Source organism: Microplitis demolitor, chromosome 5, assembly GCF_026212275.2.
Source record: "Microplitis demolitor isolate Queensland-Clemson2020A chromosome 5, iyMicDemo2.1a, whole genome shotgun sequence".
Classification (NCBI taxonomy): Eukaryota; Metazoa; Arthropoda; class Insecta; order Hymenoptera; family Braconidae; genus Microplitis; species Microplitis demolitor.
Window position 1 is genome coordinate 4,640,193 of NC_068549.1, and position 21,125 is coordinate 4,661,317.

The window sequence follows — 21,125 nt, forward strand, 5'->3', positions numbered from 1 at the left end:
GTTTCGGCTACTTTCGGCTACTTTCGGAACACTTTCGAGCACATTCGAACAGATAGATACCTGTCAAAAACTTGTCAAAAACACAAATTTCACATTTTAAAAAATTTCAAATAATAATAATAATATAATTTTTTTTTTTCAAAGACGATTTCAGACTGCGGGTGATGTCGGCCAACTTCACCCTGGTCTGAAATCATTTTGTTTCATCCCTTGTCACACAATATACTATTTATCGTTTTAATTACATTATTTTGTCTCCGCAATCTAAATGATATTATTAAGTAGTATAAAAAGTACTCCATTATATATAAAGCTCTAATAAACAAAGCTTCAGTAATTTTTAGTCGATTTTTTTGAGTATTTACTCTCGAAAAATGAATTAGTGAAAAGCGCGTGACAATGACTATTTGGCACGCGGAGAGAAGAGAATGGTAATAATTACCATTCTACATGGTAATCAGTTCTATTTTTTTAAGCATAGGAATCATTACTATGTAGCATGGGAATGATTACCATTCTTCTGGTAATATTTATCATACTACATAGTAATCATACTACTGGTAAATATTACTTCGTAGCATGGTAATCAAAGCCATGCTGGAATGGTACTGAGTCCCATGCTGAATAGTGTGAAAGCAGTTTCGATATTAAGCGCTGCTATTCTTTAATGTTAATATTTATTATTTTATTTAAAAATTTTTTAAATCAGTTAAAAATTTATTCATTACAATAAAATCTCCGTAATATTAACACTCCTGTCCAGGACCATTCCGTAATGTAAACAAATCCTGTCGTCCCCACTATACCAATACTCATGTCTTATGTGCGCAAGTCTGCGCGGTGAAAATGCGTGATGTACAAAAAAAAATCATTTTAAGGTTAGGGCTTAATCGTATAAGTGCAAGTGGGAAGATTTGAATTGCCCGTCACTGAGACTTTTTTTGATTGGTTGCGAGGAAAAACCTAGTGGGAGGCAGGATTGTTAATATTAGAGAGATAATCTTGTTAAATTTAGAGAGAGTGTAACATTACGTAGAGCCACATTACGGAGATTCTACTGTAATTAATTAAATAATTTAATTTTTTAATTATAAAACCTTATTTTAATATTAACCTTACTACCTTCAATTGGAAGCAGCTTCATCGAAATTGTAATAATTACAATGTAGCATGGTAATCGTTCTCATGCTAGCATAAGAATGATTACCATGCTAACATGGCTAGCTTTACCATTCAACATCGGACAAATTACTATGTCAAATAAATAATACGGCTAAAAAACTTGCGTTATCATGCTACATAGTAATAATTACCATGTTACATTGGAGAATATACCATTCACTTCTCTCCGTGCAGTGAATAGTCAGTTATTGCTAATGAAAAACATACCATTATTTGAATTAGTGTTATATTCTTCTCTAGTAATCAGTGAATTGTCACTATTTTACTATTTCAAATTCAAGAGAGTAGTCTTTTAAGCTAGTACATTTTTTTAGTAAAAATTTCTAATAGTTACGCTAACATTTTACATTTTTTCAATCTTTTCAAATCATTTTACGGATAAATTACAATATAAATTTAATTTTACAATCATGTATACAAAAAAAATTTTATTGGGAATCCATAAAAAATAGTTTTTCACTTAAAATGTCAAAATTTAATATCTGTAATATTATTTGTAGAATTGATTCAACGGAAATTCCCCTTTTTATACTTCTACGAAATTATTTTCGTCGACAAATCTCTCCTAAATTGTAGTATGCTATACATATACATACATACAGACAGACAGACTACCTTTTACTTGCCGTAGGGCGGAAATTCAAATTAATAATATCGATCTTCTATTCTTGTCAGTTTAAAATATTCGATATGCGTTGAGTATCGAGAATTGGATGCCATGCGTTCAATTGTCGATTTGGCAACCAACTACGAAAATACTCGTATAAAATAAACTTTTTTTTTTTATCAATTTAATTTCATTTGCATCTGATCCACCGTCATATATATATATATATATATATATATATATATATATATATATATATATATATATATATATATATATACTCACATATATAAACTCATATGACTTATCTTTAATGTTCTATAGTTTGACAACCAGAGTAAAGTAATCATTTTTTTATTACCACAGAGAAGTAATTGCTTTTCATAATTAAAATATGATATAAGCGAAATTGGTGTCCAGTGTCATGTTATATATTCATTTTTTTTATTTCGTTAGTCAACAACTGGTATTACCATATGTCATTATCGTAATAGACATTTTTTTTTTTTTTTTTTTTTTTTTTTTCAAAATTAATTTACTTTGAATTATTATTATTAATCCTTTTAAATACTTTATTTGTCATTTTTATTACATACATTATCAATTAAATTAAAATTTAATAAATAATTAATAAATGATTAATATATAAAAATTATGATATTTTATCTTTCAATTTAATTACAAACAATTATCATAAATTATCTTTTGTATAAAAAATTTTAATATCTTAAATTAAATTACAATTAATTGTTATGTAATTAAATGAAGAAATAATTAATGAAACAATGTTTATTGAAAAAACAAATAAATAGTGAATTTAAAAAATTTTAACAGTTATAATTACTAGTGATTTAGTCATCATTGGGATCATAAAATTTGACACCACAAAATTGAGAAAGGCGACATTGAGATAGTTGAGTTATAGAATAATTTCCGTATCTAAAACTACAGTTAATATCTCGATTAAAACCTGTACCTCTATCTTGTTCATTTCTCTTCTCTCATATTCTCTTTATTCCCCTCGTGATCCATTCCATTCCCGGAAATTGACTTTGTTGCTTATGCTACAACTGGGCGGGAGTCCTCGCACATTCGTCTCGACGGCTCAATTCCAACGATTGATTTATCGAAGTTACAGTAAAAAACACAAAGGGCTGACAATTTTAAAATAAAAAGAGAAATCAATAATAATACTCTCTCAATTTAACACACTCATATATATACTGTAAAAAAATTTTCAAGTAAAAATATATCCGAGAACTTTACACAGTGTCCTTGGTGTGAATTGACGGTGTGCAATTTTTTCGGTTTGAAACATCAAGTGGTGTAATTTTAACACGGTGTAAGTGTTATTGTTCACACCCTTCGGTGTTATTACCTCAAAACTCATAGTCCGATTTACTACACTGCAATTTACTACACAAATTTTAAGAAATCTTTTTAAATACTAAAAAATCCTTCTACCAGTGTAAGTTGAAGACATCACAACTACACATACTAGTAATTATTTTACACCAATTATAGCTTCATTTCCTTCACTAATTGTTAAAGTGACCACACAAGTAGTATTCATTACATAGTGTAGTTGCTAGGACCACAAGTGTGGATATCAATACTACAGATTTTTTTACACCAGTCGATTAGTAAATACAGTAGGATCTCGTTATAAGACTACGCGTTATAAGACTCTTCCCATTAATTTGTTAAAACTCGCTCGGAACACTTCGCCCACCAACTACTCAATAAAAGTTTTGTGCCGAAACCTCGCTATAAGACTAACGACCAGTACGACTAAAATCGAGATAAAATGTACATACATAAAGATTGTACATTAAATAATTTATTTTCATAAAGAATACTTCAAATTTCGTGGTATCACATAATTAATTAACAGAATTTTTATATGAATAAGTACATATTTATTTTTTCCAATCGAAAATTTAACGAAGCAGTATTGTAATTATTATGACAAGTGGAGATTACAATCTAGATACACGGAGAGAAAGTTATGGTAACTGTTCCTAGTAGGTTTATGAAATATCATCCTATACCGTTATGGTAATGATTACTTGGGATTATGGGATATAGACCCATACTTTCTGGGAAAAGTTTCCATAAATATGGGAGCAATTTCTATCATTATGGTAACAGTTCCCGTATCGCATGTAAAAGAATTATGGTAATGATTACCATACTCATAGGAATAGTTCCCACAAGCAAATAGTAACCGATCCTATAACCACATTGTAATGGTTCCTAAGTGTATATAGGAATAAGCCCTATATATTATGGTAACTATTCCTATAATATTATTGTAAACATAACCATCATATTATGGTAATAGTTACCATAATATTATGGTAATCATTTCCATAATGTATGGAAATTATTACCATGATATTATGGTAACGATTACCATATGATTATGGGAATAGTTACCATAATAGCATGGGAATGGTTACCATAATATTTAGAAATTATAATAATTTTTTTTTGTAAGAAGCGTTTTTTTTTTGTATATTACAAAATTTTAAGTATACAAAAAAAACGCTTATTACAAAAAAAAATTATTATAATTTCTAAATATTATGGTAACAATTACCATAATATTATGGTAATGGTTACTATAATATCATGGTAACCATTACCATAACATTATGGTAATAATTCCCATGCATTATGGTAATCGTTACTATAATATTATGGTAACCATTATCATAGTTACATGGTAACGATTACCATGATTCCATAGGAATTATTCCGATACCATGTGGGAATTATACCCGCATGGTATTATATTTATATATAATTATAGGAATGATTACCATAATATATATGGGTGCCGTTCCTATAATCAACATTTGGAAAAAACCGGTTACTATGCAGTATGGGAACCATTCCCATAATATATTGTAACTGTTACCATAATTTTCTCTCCGTGTAGTAATAATTGAAATAAAAAATTAATTTTTTACAAATCATCGTAATTTATTTTACGAATTGTAATTTTTTACTGTGATTGTAATTATTATTTAATTTTTACATGCATTTTTCTCCGTGTATTAAGATAAGTATTTTTATTTGGTATATTAATTAAAAATTAAACCTTTTAATAAAAATTTTTATAAAAGGACTTTTAATTACTATCTCGCCAAAATGAGAACTTATTTTTTTTATTTTGTTTTTGATTGTCTCTATTAAAGTAACAATTACACCCTTAGTGGTGTGATCTTTCTAATTCATACAGCAGTATTCAAAATTTTTACACCATATCACGGACTCGGAATTTTTCATTTTTTTGTGTATATATTTATATATATTTTAGTTTGTACACTAAATTATAACTTTTATTTACATCAAATATTTGATGTACTATTTATTTAATAAACCATCATAGCTTAAACTTTATTATTATTATTATTATTAATGTAAAATAGACAAAAGTCCTAATCGACTCATTAAAATGTTAAATAATAATATATTGAAATAAATATTAAATAGCTGTTAAATAAAATCATGAGGGAGAATATATATAAATCATCAAAGTAACAAATTTACTCATAGCAAATTTAAACGACATGTAGCATCAGCTCTCCGCCAAATTTTCCACCGGAAATTGACAGCAACTGCGAGCTTCCTCCTTCGGGGGCAACCTCGCAAACTGGGTTAGAAATTAATCGAAAGTGACATTAAATTTGTTTGCCCGGGAGGCGTAATCCACCGATATTCCACGTCTAACACTATCATCCTGTATATATCGAACCCTCTTATGCTTCAATAATTTACATCTATACAATATACTATACACAGAGTAACCCGAGGCAAAATGAAAACATCAAAATAAAAAAACATTTTTTTGTTTCAAAATTCTCAGTTAATATTTGTAGAGGAAAATTAGAGCACATTTATCAGCCCGGAAAATGCGGGCAATTTAAAATTTTTAGTAAAAAACTTTTTTTTTACAATTGACATCTATTTTATTTCAGACTCAGCTTTTCATAGTTTTCCATAAAATAATTCAGATAACACTTTAAAAAAATGGTGTCTCATTTTACCCCGAATCAGCCCATACATGTTGTCATACATTTATTTTCTTCGACTTTTTTTTTCGTCCCATTATTACTACATCTCATCTTAAACGTCGCATGTTTTCGATATAATCGAGCCTGGGCCTAATCTTTATAAATTACCCGCCAATTTTCTGTACAGCCCCAAGGCCGTTAAACTTGAATTCTTTTCTCTCGGTTCGCCGTGTAGGTAATCACATGTTTCTGAAAATTCTTTGTTACATGATGAAGCGTCGAAAACTTTAACAATACTCATTTCTTTAACTTAATGTATAATTTTTCATTATTACACTTGTTCTTTTACTTTGTACAAACAACGTTTATTATAAAAACATTCAGTCAATGAATAAAACTCGATTCATAAGATAAAAATGCAAACATTTTTTCTCTTACAAAGTAAATAATATGACATGTGTAATAAAAAGCGATCAATTGTATATGTAAAAAATTTATGCAGGTATTCATAATAGCAAGTTACACCAAGATCACGCTATTTTCCACGTCAGTAGAAATAATCTCGCGGCTGTTACACCCGTAATTCTCGTAATAAGGTCATTATCATGTGACCTAAGTTATATAGCAAGAAACTTGAATTGCAAAGGCCCAAGAAGTTAACTTATCTGCATACTTGTCGTGCTGAATACGAAACTCACTTAAGTCCACATATACGTATACATAAATGAACTTAAATATCTAGTATAGGTAGTAAACATATAATCTCAAAGTCTCACTTTAAACAGATTGTAATGTTGAGCTACTACATTGAGCATTGCCTTATATTTTATTTTTTAGCCTTCAATTTGCATTAAGTCCAAGTTCAGGTATATTTCAGATTAGTAAAGAATCAGAGAAGCCAATCCACTACTTGTTGACTCTTTTCAATATATATTTATATATTTATTTATCCAATGCATTGCACTTTTGTGGTTATATAGTAGTTCTACTTATTCACTTATACTTATTATTATTCTTATTATTATCAATATTATTATTATTACTAGTAACATGCAGCCCCTACTACTACGTGACTGTCCAAATGTCGCTACTAAATTTATCAAATTAAATTTTTTATCAAATAATTAACTCATTGATACATTTTAATTTTTATTATCATTAAAGCTCATTATGAAAAATTTTCTCATTCGTCTTAAAATATATTAACTTTAATAAATATATAGTCATGTAATACTTGAAAAGAAATTAACAAATATTCGAATTATTTTTTATTGTCTTCTAATCTTCACGGAAATAAATATATATGCGAATATATGTGACATATATGTTTTTTTTGCGTGAAGATATATTTATATATATTTAGGATATATATTGACATATATAACACCATAAATATATGTGAATATTTATGCAAAACTTATAGAACATATTCGTTTTTGCGCGCATATATGTAATATATGTGACATATAATTTTCAAACAGGGCAGAAGTGCCATTTTTGGCTACTGCTCCATTTTTGGACATTTAATACTTTATTTCAATTAAAGAAAAAATGTAAAATAAAATTTTCATTGTAATAATGCTATAAATGTATCTTTGTACACATTTCAAAAATTAATTGTCTTTGCTTCTTTTACACTGTAAAGAATTAACGGAGTGAATGCGTAGTGAATGACTATTTAATTCATCCCCTCGGATTAAAGTTCACTCCGAAGGAGGATTTCATTAAATGAAACTCTGGTTCGGAATAAAATTCACTCCTGAAAGGAGATTTTTTTAATATTAAAACTCTAAATTGGAGTAGATGCGGATTTAAATAAAATCCAGATCACTCTGAAATCACTCTGCTGAAAAAGCAAACTCCCCATTTACTCCGCATGCAGAGTGATTTTTTTTTAAACTCCGGAACTCCGAGTGACAGTGAGTTCGAGTTTAAATAAAATCCGTAATTACTTCGAATTGACTTACAATTTTTTACAGTATTCAAATTATTTCGTTCAAATTTTTAAAGTGTCCAAAACCGGCTAAAAATGGTACCTCTATTCTATATATTTTACTACGTGAGAATTCTTGAAATTTTTTTTCTCCCTAAATATGAGATGAAATAGTGGAGTAACTAAGTACTAAATACAACTAATAGACAATGCGGTGATAAAAATAATTGAGAAAAGAAGCAAGATCTTATCCGAAATGACTGACTTACGATGATCAATTCTCATTTCCTATGCTGTTCACATGACATTTCTTACTTGACGTATGTAATATAATCGACCAACAACAGGAAACACTTACAAATTATTATTGTTCAAAATTTATTTAAAAATATATATTAATTATCTACGAAATATAATTTTGAAGCTTGTAAAAATATTATTTTGACATTGCTCTTAAAAAATGTTTGTTTTCGAGTAAATTTATTAGGTCGATTAATACATTAAGTAATTGTGGGTAATAAATTGACTCTGCATATTAATAACTGTCTGTTTAATTTATGAAGTCGAGTTTACATTGTATATTTAAAGTAAAAGAGTTCTTGCCTTAAAATTATAAAATCACAAGAGAACTTGTGCTATATATAACATGCGCGAGCTCAACATTATATTATCCATTTATTCTTCTTATTATTTTAAAAGCCGCAATTACACCCCATAAAGCTCTGATTGAGACACGTTTCGGTCATTATTATACCATACATGATCGTCAGAAAGTGTTATACGCCATAGTTTAACGTATCAAACGTCATTTTTTCACTATCCATATAACATACAAACTAACTTATATCTTTACTAACTTAAAAAAAAATACAAACAATCATTTTTATGAGTGAATTCAATGTTATAATAAATGGAGACTGAGAAAAGATGATGGTTTTTAGTTCGGGAATAAAAAACGGTCATCTGTGCCAAAAAGTATAATAACAACAGTATGACCATGCGCAATGCAAAATAATAATGATAATAATGTGTGAAAATTTTTTTCAAATATTGACTCAATTTGATCACTTCTATTTTAATAAAATACTTATAATTTTATGTTGGATACATTTTGGACAAAAACTTCATATTATCGGACTACACAGAAAAAAAATTATGGGGAAGGTTCCTATAATTTTGTGAAATTCTTTCCTATACCAGCATAAAAATTACAATAATAAATTATAGGAGCACTTCCTATAATTACAGGAATGTTTCCCATAATAATAGGAATAGTTCCTATAATTATGGGAATGCTACTCATACCATTATAGGAATGTTTCCTATAATTTATAGGAATTGTTCCTATAATTTATGGGAAGACTTTCTATAATATTATGGGAATCATAATATATAGGAACTATTCCTATAAATTATAGGATCCATTCCCATAATATTATGGGAATAGTTCCTATAATTATGGGAATACTACCCATACCATTATAGGAATGGTAACTATAATTATAGGAATGGTTCCTATAATTTATAGGAAGAGTTCCTATAATATTATGGGAATCATTCTCATAATATATAGGAACTATTCCTATAAATTATAAAATCTATTCCCATAAATTATAGGAACCTTTCCTATAACAGTATAGGAATGGTCCCCATATTGGTATAGGGATGATTCCCATAATATATAGGAGCCATCCCTATAATAGTATGGGTACAGTTTCTATGCCATTATGGAAAACATTCCTATAATACATAGAAAAATTTCCCATAATTTTCTTTCTGTGTACTATAGATTTTTATTTAATTTGAAAATTGTCGATACGTTTAACATATGAAGAACTATTATACTGAAAAAAATTAGGAGTGATTACGGATTTCATTAAAATCCAAATTCTCTCCAAATCTAATCCGCGTTTACTAAAAATTTTTTTTACCGTGTACACAGTATAATCTCATAGCTCAAAAATAATCAAAAAATTATTCTCATCAATTAGATATTATATAAGAAAAAGTTTATCGCTAGAAAAAATAAATTTTGAGTTATAATTTTTTACAAAAATACTGAAATAATTATTGTCAATTATAAAAATTTATTTAACAATAATAATTACAAACTCTCTAAATAAGAATGCTTTGTTAATAAATCATTTATGAAGTAAATTTTTTAATCAGGAATGTTTATGCTCTTAAACTCGGTTTGTACCAAAATTGGTCACTTATATGTTTTTTTAAATAGAGATTACAGTAATATGTAATAATTTATAATAAAAATAATTTTCTTCAAGTTATTATACTTCTTTTTTGATTAATGAACATAATTTGTCAATTTTAAGAATAAAGCGGCCGTCTTAAAGCTTTTGATTTTTTTTTTTTACCTTTTATATTTTGATTTTTTGAATCCTTTAAATATTAAGTCAAATAAGTTATCGGATTCACTTGATATTATTTTAAAATTTGAATTCAATAATAAATCAGTCTGACTCAAAATTAACTATAGAAGAATTGTCTACTAAATTTTATTCGTTAATTGTAAGTAAAACTATGCATGGATGAATACTTCCGTTTCTAGATAGTCTTCAATTATGGGGTAAAAAAAAACCCAATTTCGAGTAATTTTCAAATAAAAAATAAAACAAAAGAAATATGTTTTTATTCTTTACATATTTATTTTATTTTTGGCCCAGGTTTACTCTAAATTGCAGGGTAAATTTTATCAAAAATTATCTGCGTACACGGAACAAAAATTTATTTTAAAAAGAATGATTATTTAATCAATGATAAAAAAACAAATTTATGACACATTGTTCAGAAGAAAATTAAATTCACAAACTTTCGAGACTTTCTCTTTCAAAATTGAGCACAGATAAATTTAGCTTTCAATCCACGTCTACTTACATGCACATATAAATTTATCGACATGTTCATCGTAAATAAGAACGATAAAACAAAAAAAAATAAAGAAGAAAAAATAAATGTATAATACTGTTGGAGAAAAAAAGCAACAAAAGAAAATATATTTACATAATATGAATCAAGAGCACGCAGTAAAAGAGTTAAAATAAAATTAATCGTTACTTTACATCTTTATAGATCAATTACTTTTAAATTTATAAATAAAAAGGTCATTTTATAAATCAAATGACAATTTAATTTTTTTAATTTAAATAATAATTTATTCCATTTATAATTTAATCACTCATACGTTCATACATTGACTATTTGGCTATATCAATACTCATGTAATTACAAATTATCATGAAATTGAATGTAGAATTAATCATGATTAAATTATTATTTTTTGTGGTGCATAAAAATTTTATTGCTTCCAAATATAAATTTAATTAATCAAATTTATTTATTTATTTACTTTATCACACTAAATGATCGTATTTTTTTTAAAATATTTTTTATTGTATATTTCAGTGATAAAATAACTCACTTTTGAGTATTCAGTATTGTTTGGTAGTTTTAAAAAAATTTATTTCATTAAATTGACAATCGTGCAAAACGATAATAACTCTGGTAAAATATTGCGTTTGCAATATTTATTCACATCCAATCGACCTCTCGTGCATATTCATTGTGAATTTTTTTTTTAGATTCAAAGTCTGGCTAAAAATTTATAACTTCGTATGCATGACTAGTTTTATTTTTATTTTTTTCACAATATTGTTTCCCAGCCACAACTTTCATAGATAACCACAAACTTATTTCATTGAATTTAATCAAATTGATTGAAGCCTGACTACCGCATTTGTCCATATGGTGGAATTTTAAAAAAATTGTCATAACTCAACATAATTTATCGAGTAGATTCCAAAAATACTGTTAGTTCAAAAATTGTTACACATTAGGTTGGGTCAAAAAAAAAAAATAAAATTTTTTTTTCGCTCTTACTCCCTGCAATGTTAGTGGTTGCCGAGAAAAAAATCCTCCCAAAAGATGGAGTCTCTGGCTCAACTCTAAGAGGTCGCTATTTTAATTTTAGTTTCCCATCTAATTAAATCTTTCAGTGTAAAAATTAACTTTTTTACTAAAAGTGTAATTACTCGTAAGCTGCTTAATATTTTTTAAATTTATACAAAGATCTTCAAAGCTGATTCCTCAAGCTTTCCGAAATCCTATGATAAGTCATAATTATCGCCAATTGAAGCTAGCAAAAAAAAAAAAAAAAATAAAGATTAACAATTTACTTTTGAAATACAAAATCTATATTATTCAGATAGTTGCAATTGGCATTTTACTTATGATAACTATGACTCATCATAGGGTTTTGGAAAGCTTTGAAGACCTTTGTATAAATTTGAAAAATATTGAGCAGCTTACGAGTAATTACACTTTTGGTGGAAAAGTTAATTTTTACACTAAAAGATTTGATTAGATGGGAAATTAAAATTAAAATAGCGACCTCTTAGAGTTGAGCTAAAGACTCCATCTTTTGGGAGGATTTTTTTCTCGGCAACCACTATTATTGAAGGGGGTAAGAGCGAAAAAAATACTTTTTTTTTTAACCACCTTAATACACATACATGGAATATAATGCGGTTTGTAGACACGATAACGTCTACATTTCCATATTTTCTTAAGTACAAATCTAGGTCCAGGTCAAATATGAGCCGAATTGGTCCGTTAGTTCAAAAGTTGTTTGTGTTTGAAATTTTTCAAAAAAAAAAAAAAAAAAAAAAAAAAAAAAATTGATTTTTGGCAATTTCTCTCAAAATAACTTTAGAATAAAAAGCGATACTTTATTTCTTTTTAAAACAAATAATTTTTTTTTTAGTTTAAATTGAAAAAGTGAATGACTAAATAAAATATATTTTAAATTGTAACTACAAAAATATTAACTTCAAGTTTTATCGTTTGATAAAGATCAATAGTTTTGTTCAAAATGTCAGTAATTATTCAGTTCTTCATATATATATATATATATATTCCAAAACCCGAAAGGGTTCTTTTTAAGCTTAAAATACAATACATTTACATTTAATTACAATTTCCGAGTTCTATATATAAATAAAAGTGCCGAAGGATCAAAGAGAATTATATAGAAAACCTTTTGAAGTTTTTTTTTAAAGAACTTATTTAACAATTTTGATTAAAATTTTCACTAGTACTATTGTTACTAACTGGCGCTAAATCTTACTCAATTTAAAATTTAATGTAAAATATATTTAGCCCACACAATTGACATATAAATAATTTATAAGAGACATAATAACTGAGCCAAATAAAAAGTAACTATTAAAAATCTAAAAAGTGATGTCACGCTTATTTTACTTTTTTTTTTTTTTTTTTTTTTTATTTCAAACTATGGAATATTTAATAACTTTAATTGTAGGTTTAGCGACGAGCTAAAGCGTTCATCTCGCGTTATTTACTAACGCAGAGAGTTGATGATGAATAATAAACATTTACATGAAGAGTTATTTATATTTTATACACTGATCAAAGATAAATTATTATTTGAATATAAATATGAATTTTTTTCAAGTAGCGAATAAAAATCTATAGGACGCAAAAGGGATCACGTTAATTTAAATAAATAAAGTAATTTATTTTTTAAGCCCATTGAAGGTAATATATATTATTTTGTTGAATCGAAATTGTCGATTCGACTTTGACGTTTTAAAACACATTATTAATGATATTTATCAAATAATAAATATAATAATGAAGGTCTGACGAGTTTCCGTGATCACGCAGGTGGAAAATTATTATATTTATAACCTTCCTTTTGAGTTGAGGAGCCAGAAGGCACGTGTCCTTAACTCTTCATGTACCTTTACTTGCAATATATTAATTAAAGAATCTACAAATTTCACGGCTATGAATTACAATGAAGCCCATCAGCGGCAGATATCCTTTTTTCTGTTACTTGTACTTTATTTTATGCTTTTATTTGGCTTCGTGACTATTAAATACGCATCAACGATTACATATCCCATATATAAAAAATATACATATACATATATACAGATACCAAAGCCATATACGACATTTTTTGAAACGTAAAAAACATATAGTTTATATACAAACCCTTTAATTTTTAGCAGTGTATGATAAGTTAATCATACACTGCTGAAAATTTTACGTTTTTCAAGAATAATTGTCCCGGAAATAAAATAAAATTTATTGATAAAGAAATTTAAAAAATTTTTAAAACACAATAGGGGAAAAGGGGGGGGGACATAATGGGCCCCTTAAAAAGTGAGGGCTTAGATGTAATATAAATCAGCCCTTTTTGCCCCCAGGGGTCCATTTTGCTCCACTCTCCCTTAATAGGGGAAGGAGAGGGGGGGGGGGAATAGGCCGCTTAAAATTTTGAGTGTCACGAATGATTTGGGGGAAAAATGGGCCCTTTAAATTTTGGGAGCCCATCCCCCCCCTTCCCCTACTAAATTTTTTTTGAAAAGAACTCCATTCATTTTTTATAATTTTGAGTTTATTGAAGTCTGATTACGAAACCTTGGATTTAAAAAAAAATTATTCGTGAAACAAAAGAATTTTAAATTGAAATTTAGGTTTTTCAAATAGCTCAGTTTCAAAACTAGCATTTTCTAAAATTAATTGACTTATAGACAGTAAAAAAAAATTATCGAAATGATCTATGGAAAAAAGTTGTCACAAAAAAGTTCATAACAGTGAAATTTCAAATTTTTGACAATTCTGAAATTTGAGTTGATCATTTTTGGAACTTTGATCAAAAAATCATAAAAAAATTTTCAACTTCCAGACGTCTTTTTTGAAAAATTCTCATAAAAAGTCGCAAAACGTTCATAAATTGGTATTGAAGACCAATATATTTTAGTCTTTCTTATTCTGACAACAATTTCTCGTGCCATCAGTGATAATACAAAAAGCTCGTTTGACTTGGCACGTGCGACGCATTCACGTTTGTATGTAATAGACATCTAGTACTCAGACAAGGCCTTAAACTTTACTTTGCAAAGTAACATATATATATATAAACATTTTACTTCGACACTCTTGCTTATATTCCTTTGATGTAGAGCAAGTCGTCTTTTACTCTCGATTGAATCCCGTTCAAGGCTAAAAGTCTATTACGATCACACACTCAACTGGTCTCGAAAATTCATACTGTAATATTATATCACCTTATCAAACTTTTCCATTTTATTAAAAAAATTCATTTTTATCATCAAGTTATATATAGTGATTTTGTTTTTTAGTTAAAAAATCTTAGTTTTCGTTTTATTTTTAAGTGTAACATTTAATTTTTTAAAATTTAATTTAAATTAGCACGGAAAATTTTTTTGTAAATGTTTAAAAGTATGACCCCGTTTATTTAGCCTCAAAAAAATTTTACTAACTTTAGAAGTTTTAATTTTTTTTTTCGATAATGAAGTAAATTTTGAAACCGAAAAACACTTAATTGGGCCCTAAATTATTGCTATCTCGTTTTTCTATTTTAAAAAAAATGTAGCTTGGCTTGTTCACATTTAATTAATTTTTTTATTTTTTATTAAAAATTATTCTGAAAATTTGACGTATCCTGAGACGTCGGAATTAAAAAAAAAAAAAATTTAACATTTTGTAGTCTTCAATTTTTGAAAAATATTTTTAGCAGAGTGTATATTTTATTCTATAAAAAAAAAAATATTCAGAGATGATAAATCAATCACGTCTCAGGTTTTACTCAAATTTCAGAAAATTTTCAACAATTAGTAGAGAAGTATTCGTAAAAATTTTTTTTCGTATGTTATTAAAAAAAAAAATAATTTGTACAATTATTTATATAAATGCACGTATATATTTATATATGTAAATATGTTATAGAACAAAACGATTATTAGACATAAGCTATAAATTATCGTAAATTTTCAGGAATTAAAGGAGAGCTTCAACTACGGTCTTTTTTGTCCTCCCGTAAATGGAAAAGCTGGAAAATTCTTGGATGAAGAACGTCGCCTTGGAGATTATCCTTTCAATGGACCAGTCGGCCACTTAGAGGTATAATAGTAATTTTCTCAACAGCTTAATAAAAAATATAAAAAACACACACACACATGAGCACGATATTACTGCGAAAAAAAAAATTTACTGAAGTCTATAATTTTTGCATAATCCCAATACGAGACACAAAATTTAATCCTCATTTCATATATTTTAAAATTTAAAAAAAAAAACTGCCGCTTCCTTTATGATGCGAAAAATTCTTTAGAGAATATAACTTGCATTGAAATGAATACTAAGTACGCGTGTGGTGGGAAAGTGAATTTACTAGTAAATACTTTTTAAATTTTTAAAATAATATCAGCAGGTTTTAACGCAACATTAAATTATTTACATGGTTAATAACTTAATCATAATATAATTTAGTCATTTTTTTAATTTTATTACTTCATTTATATAAAATTGATATCTTGCAGCAACAAATTTATTTATAATAAGCAAAATTTTTAACAACAAAAAAATATGTAATCAATGTAAAAATATACAATATTGCATAACAAATTCAGTTGCAAAATTCAAATTTTTTATATTATAAATTATAGCCACTAAAATTCATGCACGGAAAGAAATACATAGTATTGGTTATAACCAAAGTATACTGTTCTGTGCAGTAATCGACGAAAAGTATAGGGAAAAATACATGTTAATATGACTGATTGATATTAAAACAGGAGTAAGTCATTTCCTAACACTAACAATTACTTTTTAAATAGTAACCAGTGCTTTGCTACACAGTACATGGAACATATCGACGTTCTAATTAGCAAATGGTCTAACTTCGTTTCAGAAAATCTTCCATTTATGCGAAAAAAAGGAAATTAAAAATTTTTTTTCATCTAAAAATCAATTCTATATCTAGTATATGTATAGTATTTTTGTCAAGGTTACTCAAATGATTTTTTCTCTGACTATTAGTATCTGAAAATTGCACACAGTCAACTACGAAAATTAATCAGTTAAACACTTTGCTAATTAGAATGTCGATATGACTGGTTACTGTTAAAATAGTCGTCGTCCATAGTTCAAGAGTATACAAACCTCTCAGCACAGCTCTTGTTGCTGTATAGAATGCGAGAATTTACTATTTAGTGACAGAAATGGTTACTTAGATCTCATTAACATCCAGAACAGTATTCAGTCCTGTTCTGACATGAACTGCTACTAGATTCATATGTGTCTTTACTATTCTTGACACTACAGATACATATGAAGATAGTAACAGTTCATGTCAAAACAGGACTGAATACTGTTCTGGATGTCAATGAGATCTAAGTAACCATTTCTGTCACTAAATAGTAAATTCTCGCATTCTATACAGCAACAAGAGCTGTGCTGAGAGGTTTGTATACTCTTGAGCTATGAACGATGATTATTTTAACAGTAACCAGTCATATGTTTCATGTACTGTGTAGCACAACATTGGTTACTGTTTAAAAAGTAATAGTAAGTGTTAAGGAATGACTTACTTCTGTTCTAATATCAATCAGTCTTATTAAAATGTAATTTTCTTTATACTTTTCGTCGATTACTACGCAGAACAGTAACCAGTACTATCTTTTTCTTTTCGTATATTTGAGATAAAAAAAATTTACAGTATTAAAAAATACGTTATGGAAATCTAAAATTGTATATGTCGAGCCTTCATCTAATAATAAATATTTATATTTATTTATTATTAGTGAGAATTTTTATTTGCAATTTTAGTATTTTCTTCTTTTTATTTCAATTTAAATAAAAAATATAATAAGATTAATAAAGAGATAAGAATTCCATTCAAGCTACCAGAAAAAAAGTGTTGATAGATAGTATTTACGAAAGAAAAAGATAAATCTGTCCGACTACATATGGGAATAGGGGAAAAAAGACAGAAAGATGGATAAGCCTATAAATCTTACAAAAATATCTGAAAATATATCAGTTTTTATTAGTATCTTTCAAACAGTAGAGAGTGAGATAATGATTTTCAATAGGGTTCCTCTCAAAGATGAATTGAAATTTTTTTCAATAAGAGTCAAGTTAATTTATTACATATGATGGTTTTTATTATTTTAATATACAAGGATATAACTTGACGGCTGCCACTAAACTGTAAAAAATTTGTGGATCCAATACGGAGTAAATGCGGAGCGGATGAATTTTTATTCCTTCGGAAATTCACTCTGTACAAAAGTTTATTTTAACATTAAGACTTCGAATTCGAACTAAAATCCGTATTCATACCGAATTAACTCCTAATTTTTTTGCAGTGTATAAACAACCTGTTCAATGGTATATTTTGATACCCTATCAAAAAAATCTATAAGGGAATCTAGCCTAGATTACTATTTTGGTTCCTACATGGCGTTTTCGGGTAGATTCCCATATAGTTTCCTATAAAAATCTAGCATAGATTCATATACTCGTATCCATAGACGATAGACATAGAAATTCAGATACCCCGGATTCTATAGAAATTACTTATACAGAAACATAGACTTCTGTATAAAAACCCCCCGGAAATCCATACATCAAAGTTCCTATGTCAAGTTTTTACACGGGAATCCAGGCGCCCAATTTCTTATGTGGATTTCCCATATGGTGAATCTAAATACACATGGTTTCTTACATGGATTTTTGTATAAATCTATACTCTTATATTAATTCTTAGAATTCTTACATAAATCCATACTTTTCTATATGGACTCCTATGGGTTCCCATGTAATCTAATGATAGAAATCGAAATTTCTAGTTTTTATAAATCTCTTTTGCGTACCTGAGACTTTCGCGCTTATGGTATGCAAAATTTAAAAAATGTTTGATCCTGTAGACAAATTTATAAATATGCACACACGTACATTGAAAACTATTCTCAAAATGTCAAACTTTGTTAAGAAGACTTAAAAAAATCAAATTAAAATCAATAACTTCCGTTATTGGATCATTTTCACTTCAAAGTAGACAGTAAAAAATATTTAAATAATTAAAAGGTTTAAAATCATTGAACGATAGTAAAAAGTCATCTTTAGATTTCAAAAATAATGACGTTATTTATGAACACAATTTTAAATGTTCATAGATAAACGAGTCGATGATCCCGTAAATAATTAACAAGTTTCAAATCTTTACATAATTAAAAACTTGACCAGGTTTCTTAACTTAATTATTGGATAAACAAATCTATATCACTCATAACCATATTGCGATAATTTTGTCATCGTCTTCTATAAAAAAAAAAAAAAAAAAAAAAAAAAAAAAAAAAAAAATTATTTACATTTCAGAAATTTTTCCATTTATGTTGACTTCGATTCTCATTTCTAGTTTATCAATTAATTCTCAATATAGAATAGAATAAAAAAAATATAACTGGCAAGTTATTTTTAGACCAGTAATAGTAAAGCCGGTTGCAAAATATACTTGTGCTTACTGTTAGTTTATCTTCAAGGATGTCTTGATTAATTTCCATAAACTAATAATCTTATTGAGGATATAGTTTTCTCGCGGTATCTTGATAATTTAAGTAAATTCATAGTCTACATGAGATTGTTAACATTAAAAACTTACACACATGTTTATTCTAATCTGTAAAAAACATGTATATACATATATATATATATATATCGATATCCTATATATAAAAGAGACGAGGTAAAGAAAAGTAGTGAGTTTTAGCAGTAGTTAGTAGGAGAAACAATTTCATGGAAGGAACTCACGCACCGTTATACAGAATTCACCAAGAAGCGATGGTCTTTAACGTGTACTAGCTTTGCTTCAGAGATCTAGTTGCACAAGGGTTATTCAATGTGTATCTCAACAGTAAGAGAGATCCGATAGTGAAACAAAACGATAGGGCAACGATGTAACAACAGCGATGAATCGTAGATTCACTTATTCTCGACAGTACACAGTACATATATAGTAGGAAATAAACCTAATGATTGTTATTATACGAGTATCTCTATGTCTATTCTATGCTACCGTCTATTATCCTTTCTCGTTTATTGTTTTCTATTGTCCTTTATATTACACAGGATCTACGGCAAGCATTACTAGCTATTAGATGTCACTGTTACTACTAGACCTTTGTTAATGGTATCACGCCTAGTGAATCTCACTTGCTGAAAAATAAATCAACCAAATTGGTCCCATTTATTGGACACCTTGGACGCCAAGTATTGTTATTATTTATTATATTTACACAGTTAGAAATGTTCTGTATTTGTGTTAAAAAGTTATTCGGTTAAATTTTTTGTGTTGATTTTCAACACAGGAATCTGTTAATTCAACATAAACCGTTTGTGTTATTTCACTTTAACTGATTTTTTATGTTAAATGATTAGAAAATCTGTAATGTAACACATTTCTTGTGTTATTCGAAAATTAACACAAAATTTGTGTTGTTTAGCTAAACACTTCCGCGCGTTTCTTCATTATTATAACCAAGCAAAGCATTGTAGCAGTATTGTCTGCAAGGAAATTGGATTAAAATTGATTTACAATTAAATATAATCATAGAGAACTTGAATGTTTTTATGATCAGGTCCAATGATTTTTTTATTCTCATTTTACGGGAGGATAATTTATAGCTTCTTGTTTTAGAAAAATCACCGAAAATCGAACTAATTGATTGCTAAATTGACATAAGTTGTACTAAGGTTAGATCAGTAAACTTGAGTTGGTTAATTCATGTGTTTATATTTATTAGTTAATTTTAACACGAAAAGTCTGTTAAACTAACACAAATTTTCTGTCAAAATACCAGATTTTATGTTCAATTATTTAACATGAAATTTGTGTTAAAGATCAACACAAACTTCATGTGTAGAATTAACACAAAAATTTGTGTAGACCGTTTGCAACACACGATTTGTGTTGAATTTAACACAAAATTCCTAACTGTGTATCACAAATGAATAAAAAATTTAACAATCGGAATTTTAAGGATATTCGAATTCGAAAACCTGCAAACAATTCAAATTTTTCCATTGCTTAAAATTTGAGAGTCATAAGTCATAACACATTGCAGTACACACCGAAAATCTGTTGACATTGCTGTTGAATATTATCTCATATAATTTATCTTTATGATTTAAAGCTGAAATACAAACGGCGAGTTTACAAGACGTTGCATCTAGATGAAAAACAATTAAAAGCCTTACACACACGGACAAATTACCGGAGATTACTCGACTACGTAACCAATAGCCAAGTTGAGAAAATATCAAAAATGTGTAACAAAGGATTAGATCCAAATTTTCATTGTCAAGAAACAGGAGGTAAAATTCTATCAATTATAGTATATTCCGTGGCAACAGATGGAACAAGATGATTTCAGACCAGGGTTAAATTGGCTGTCCGAGTTGACATCACCCGAAGTCTGAAATTGTCTTTTATTCCATGCCACGCACTATATTTTGTATATTATCTGCATTG

The 21,125-nt window shown here is 27.6% G+C and overlaps 1 protein-coding gene across 8 annotated transcripts in view; it reads left to right on the forward strand.

The window, feature by feature from the left end:
• Nucleotides 1-21,125, forward strand: part of LOC103571969 (SH3 and multiple ankyrin repeat domains protein 2) — a 193,395-nt gene that overhangs the window by 153,473 nt on the left and 18,797 nt on the right. For all 8 annotated transcript variants that reach the window (XM_053738919.1, XM_008550331.3, XM_053738923.1 and 5 more), the window contains 2 exons: nt 15,587-15,712; nt 20,788-20,968. In XM_053738919.1, coding sequence (XP_053594894.1) covers nt 15,587-15,712; nt 20,788-20,968 — 307 coding nt within the window. The remainder of the gene's footprint in view (nt 1-15,586; nt 15,713-20,787; nt 20,969-21,125) is intronic.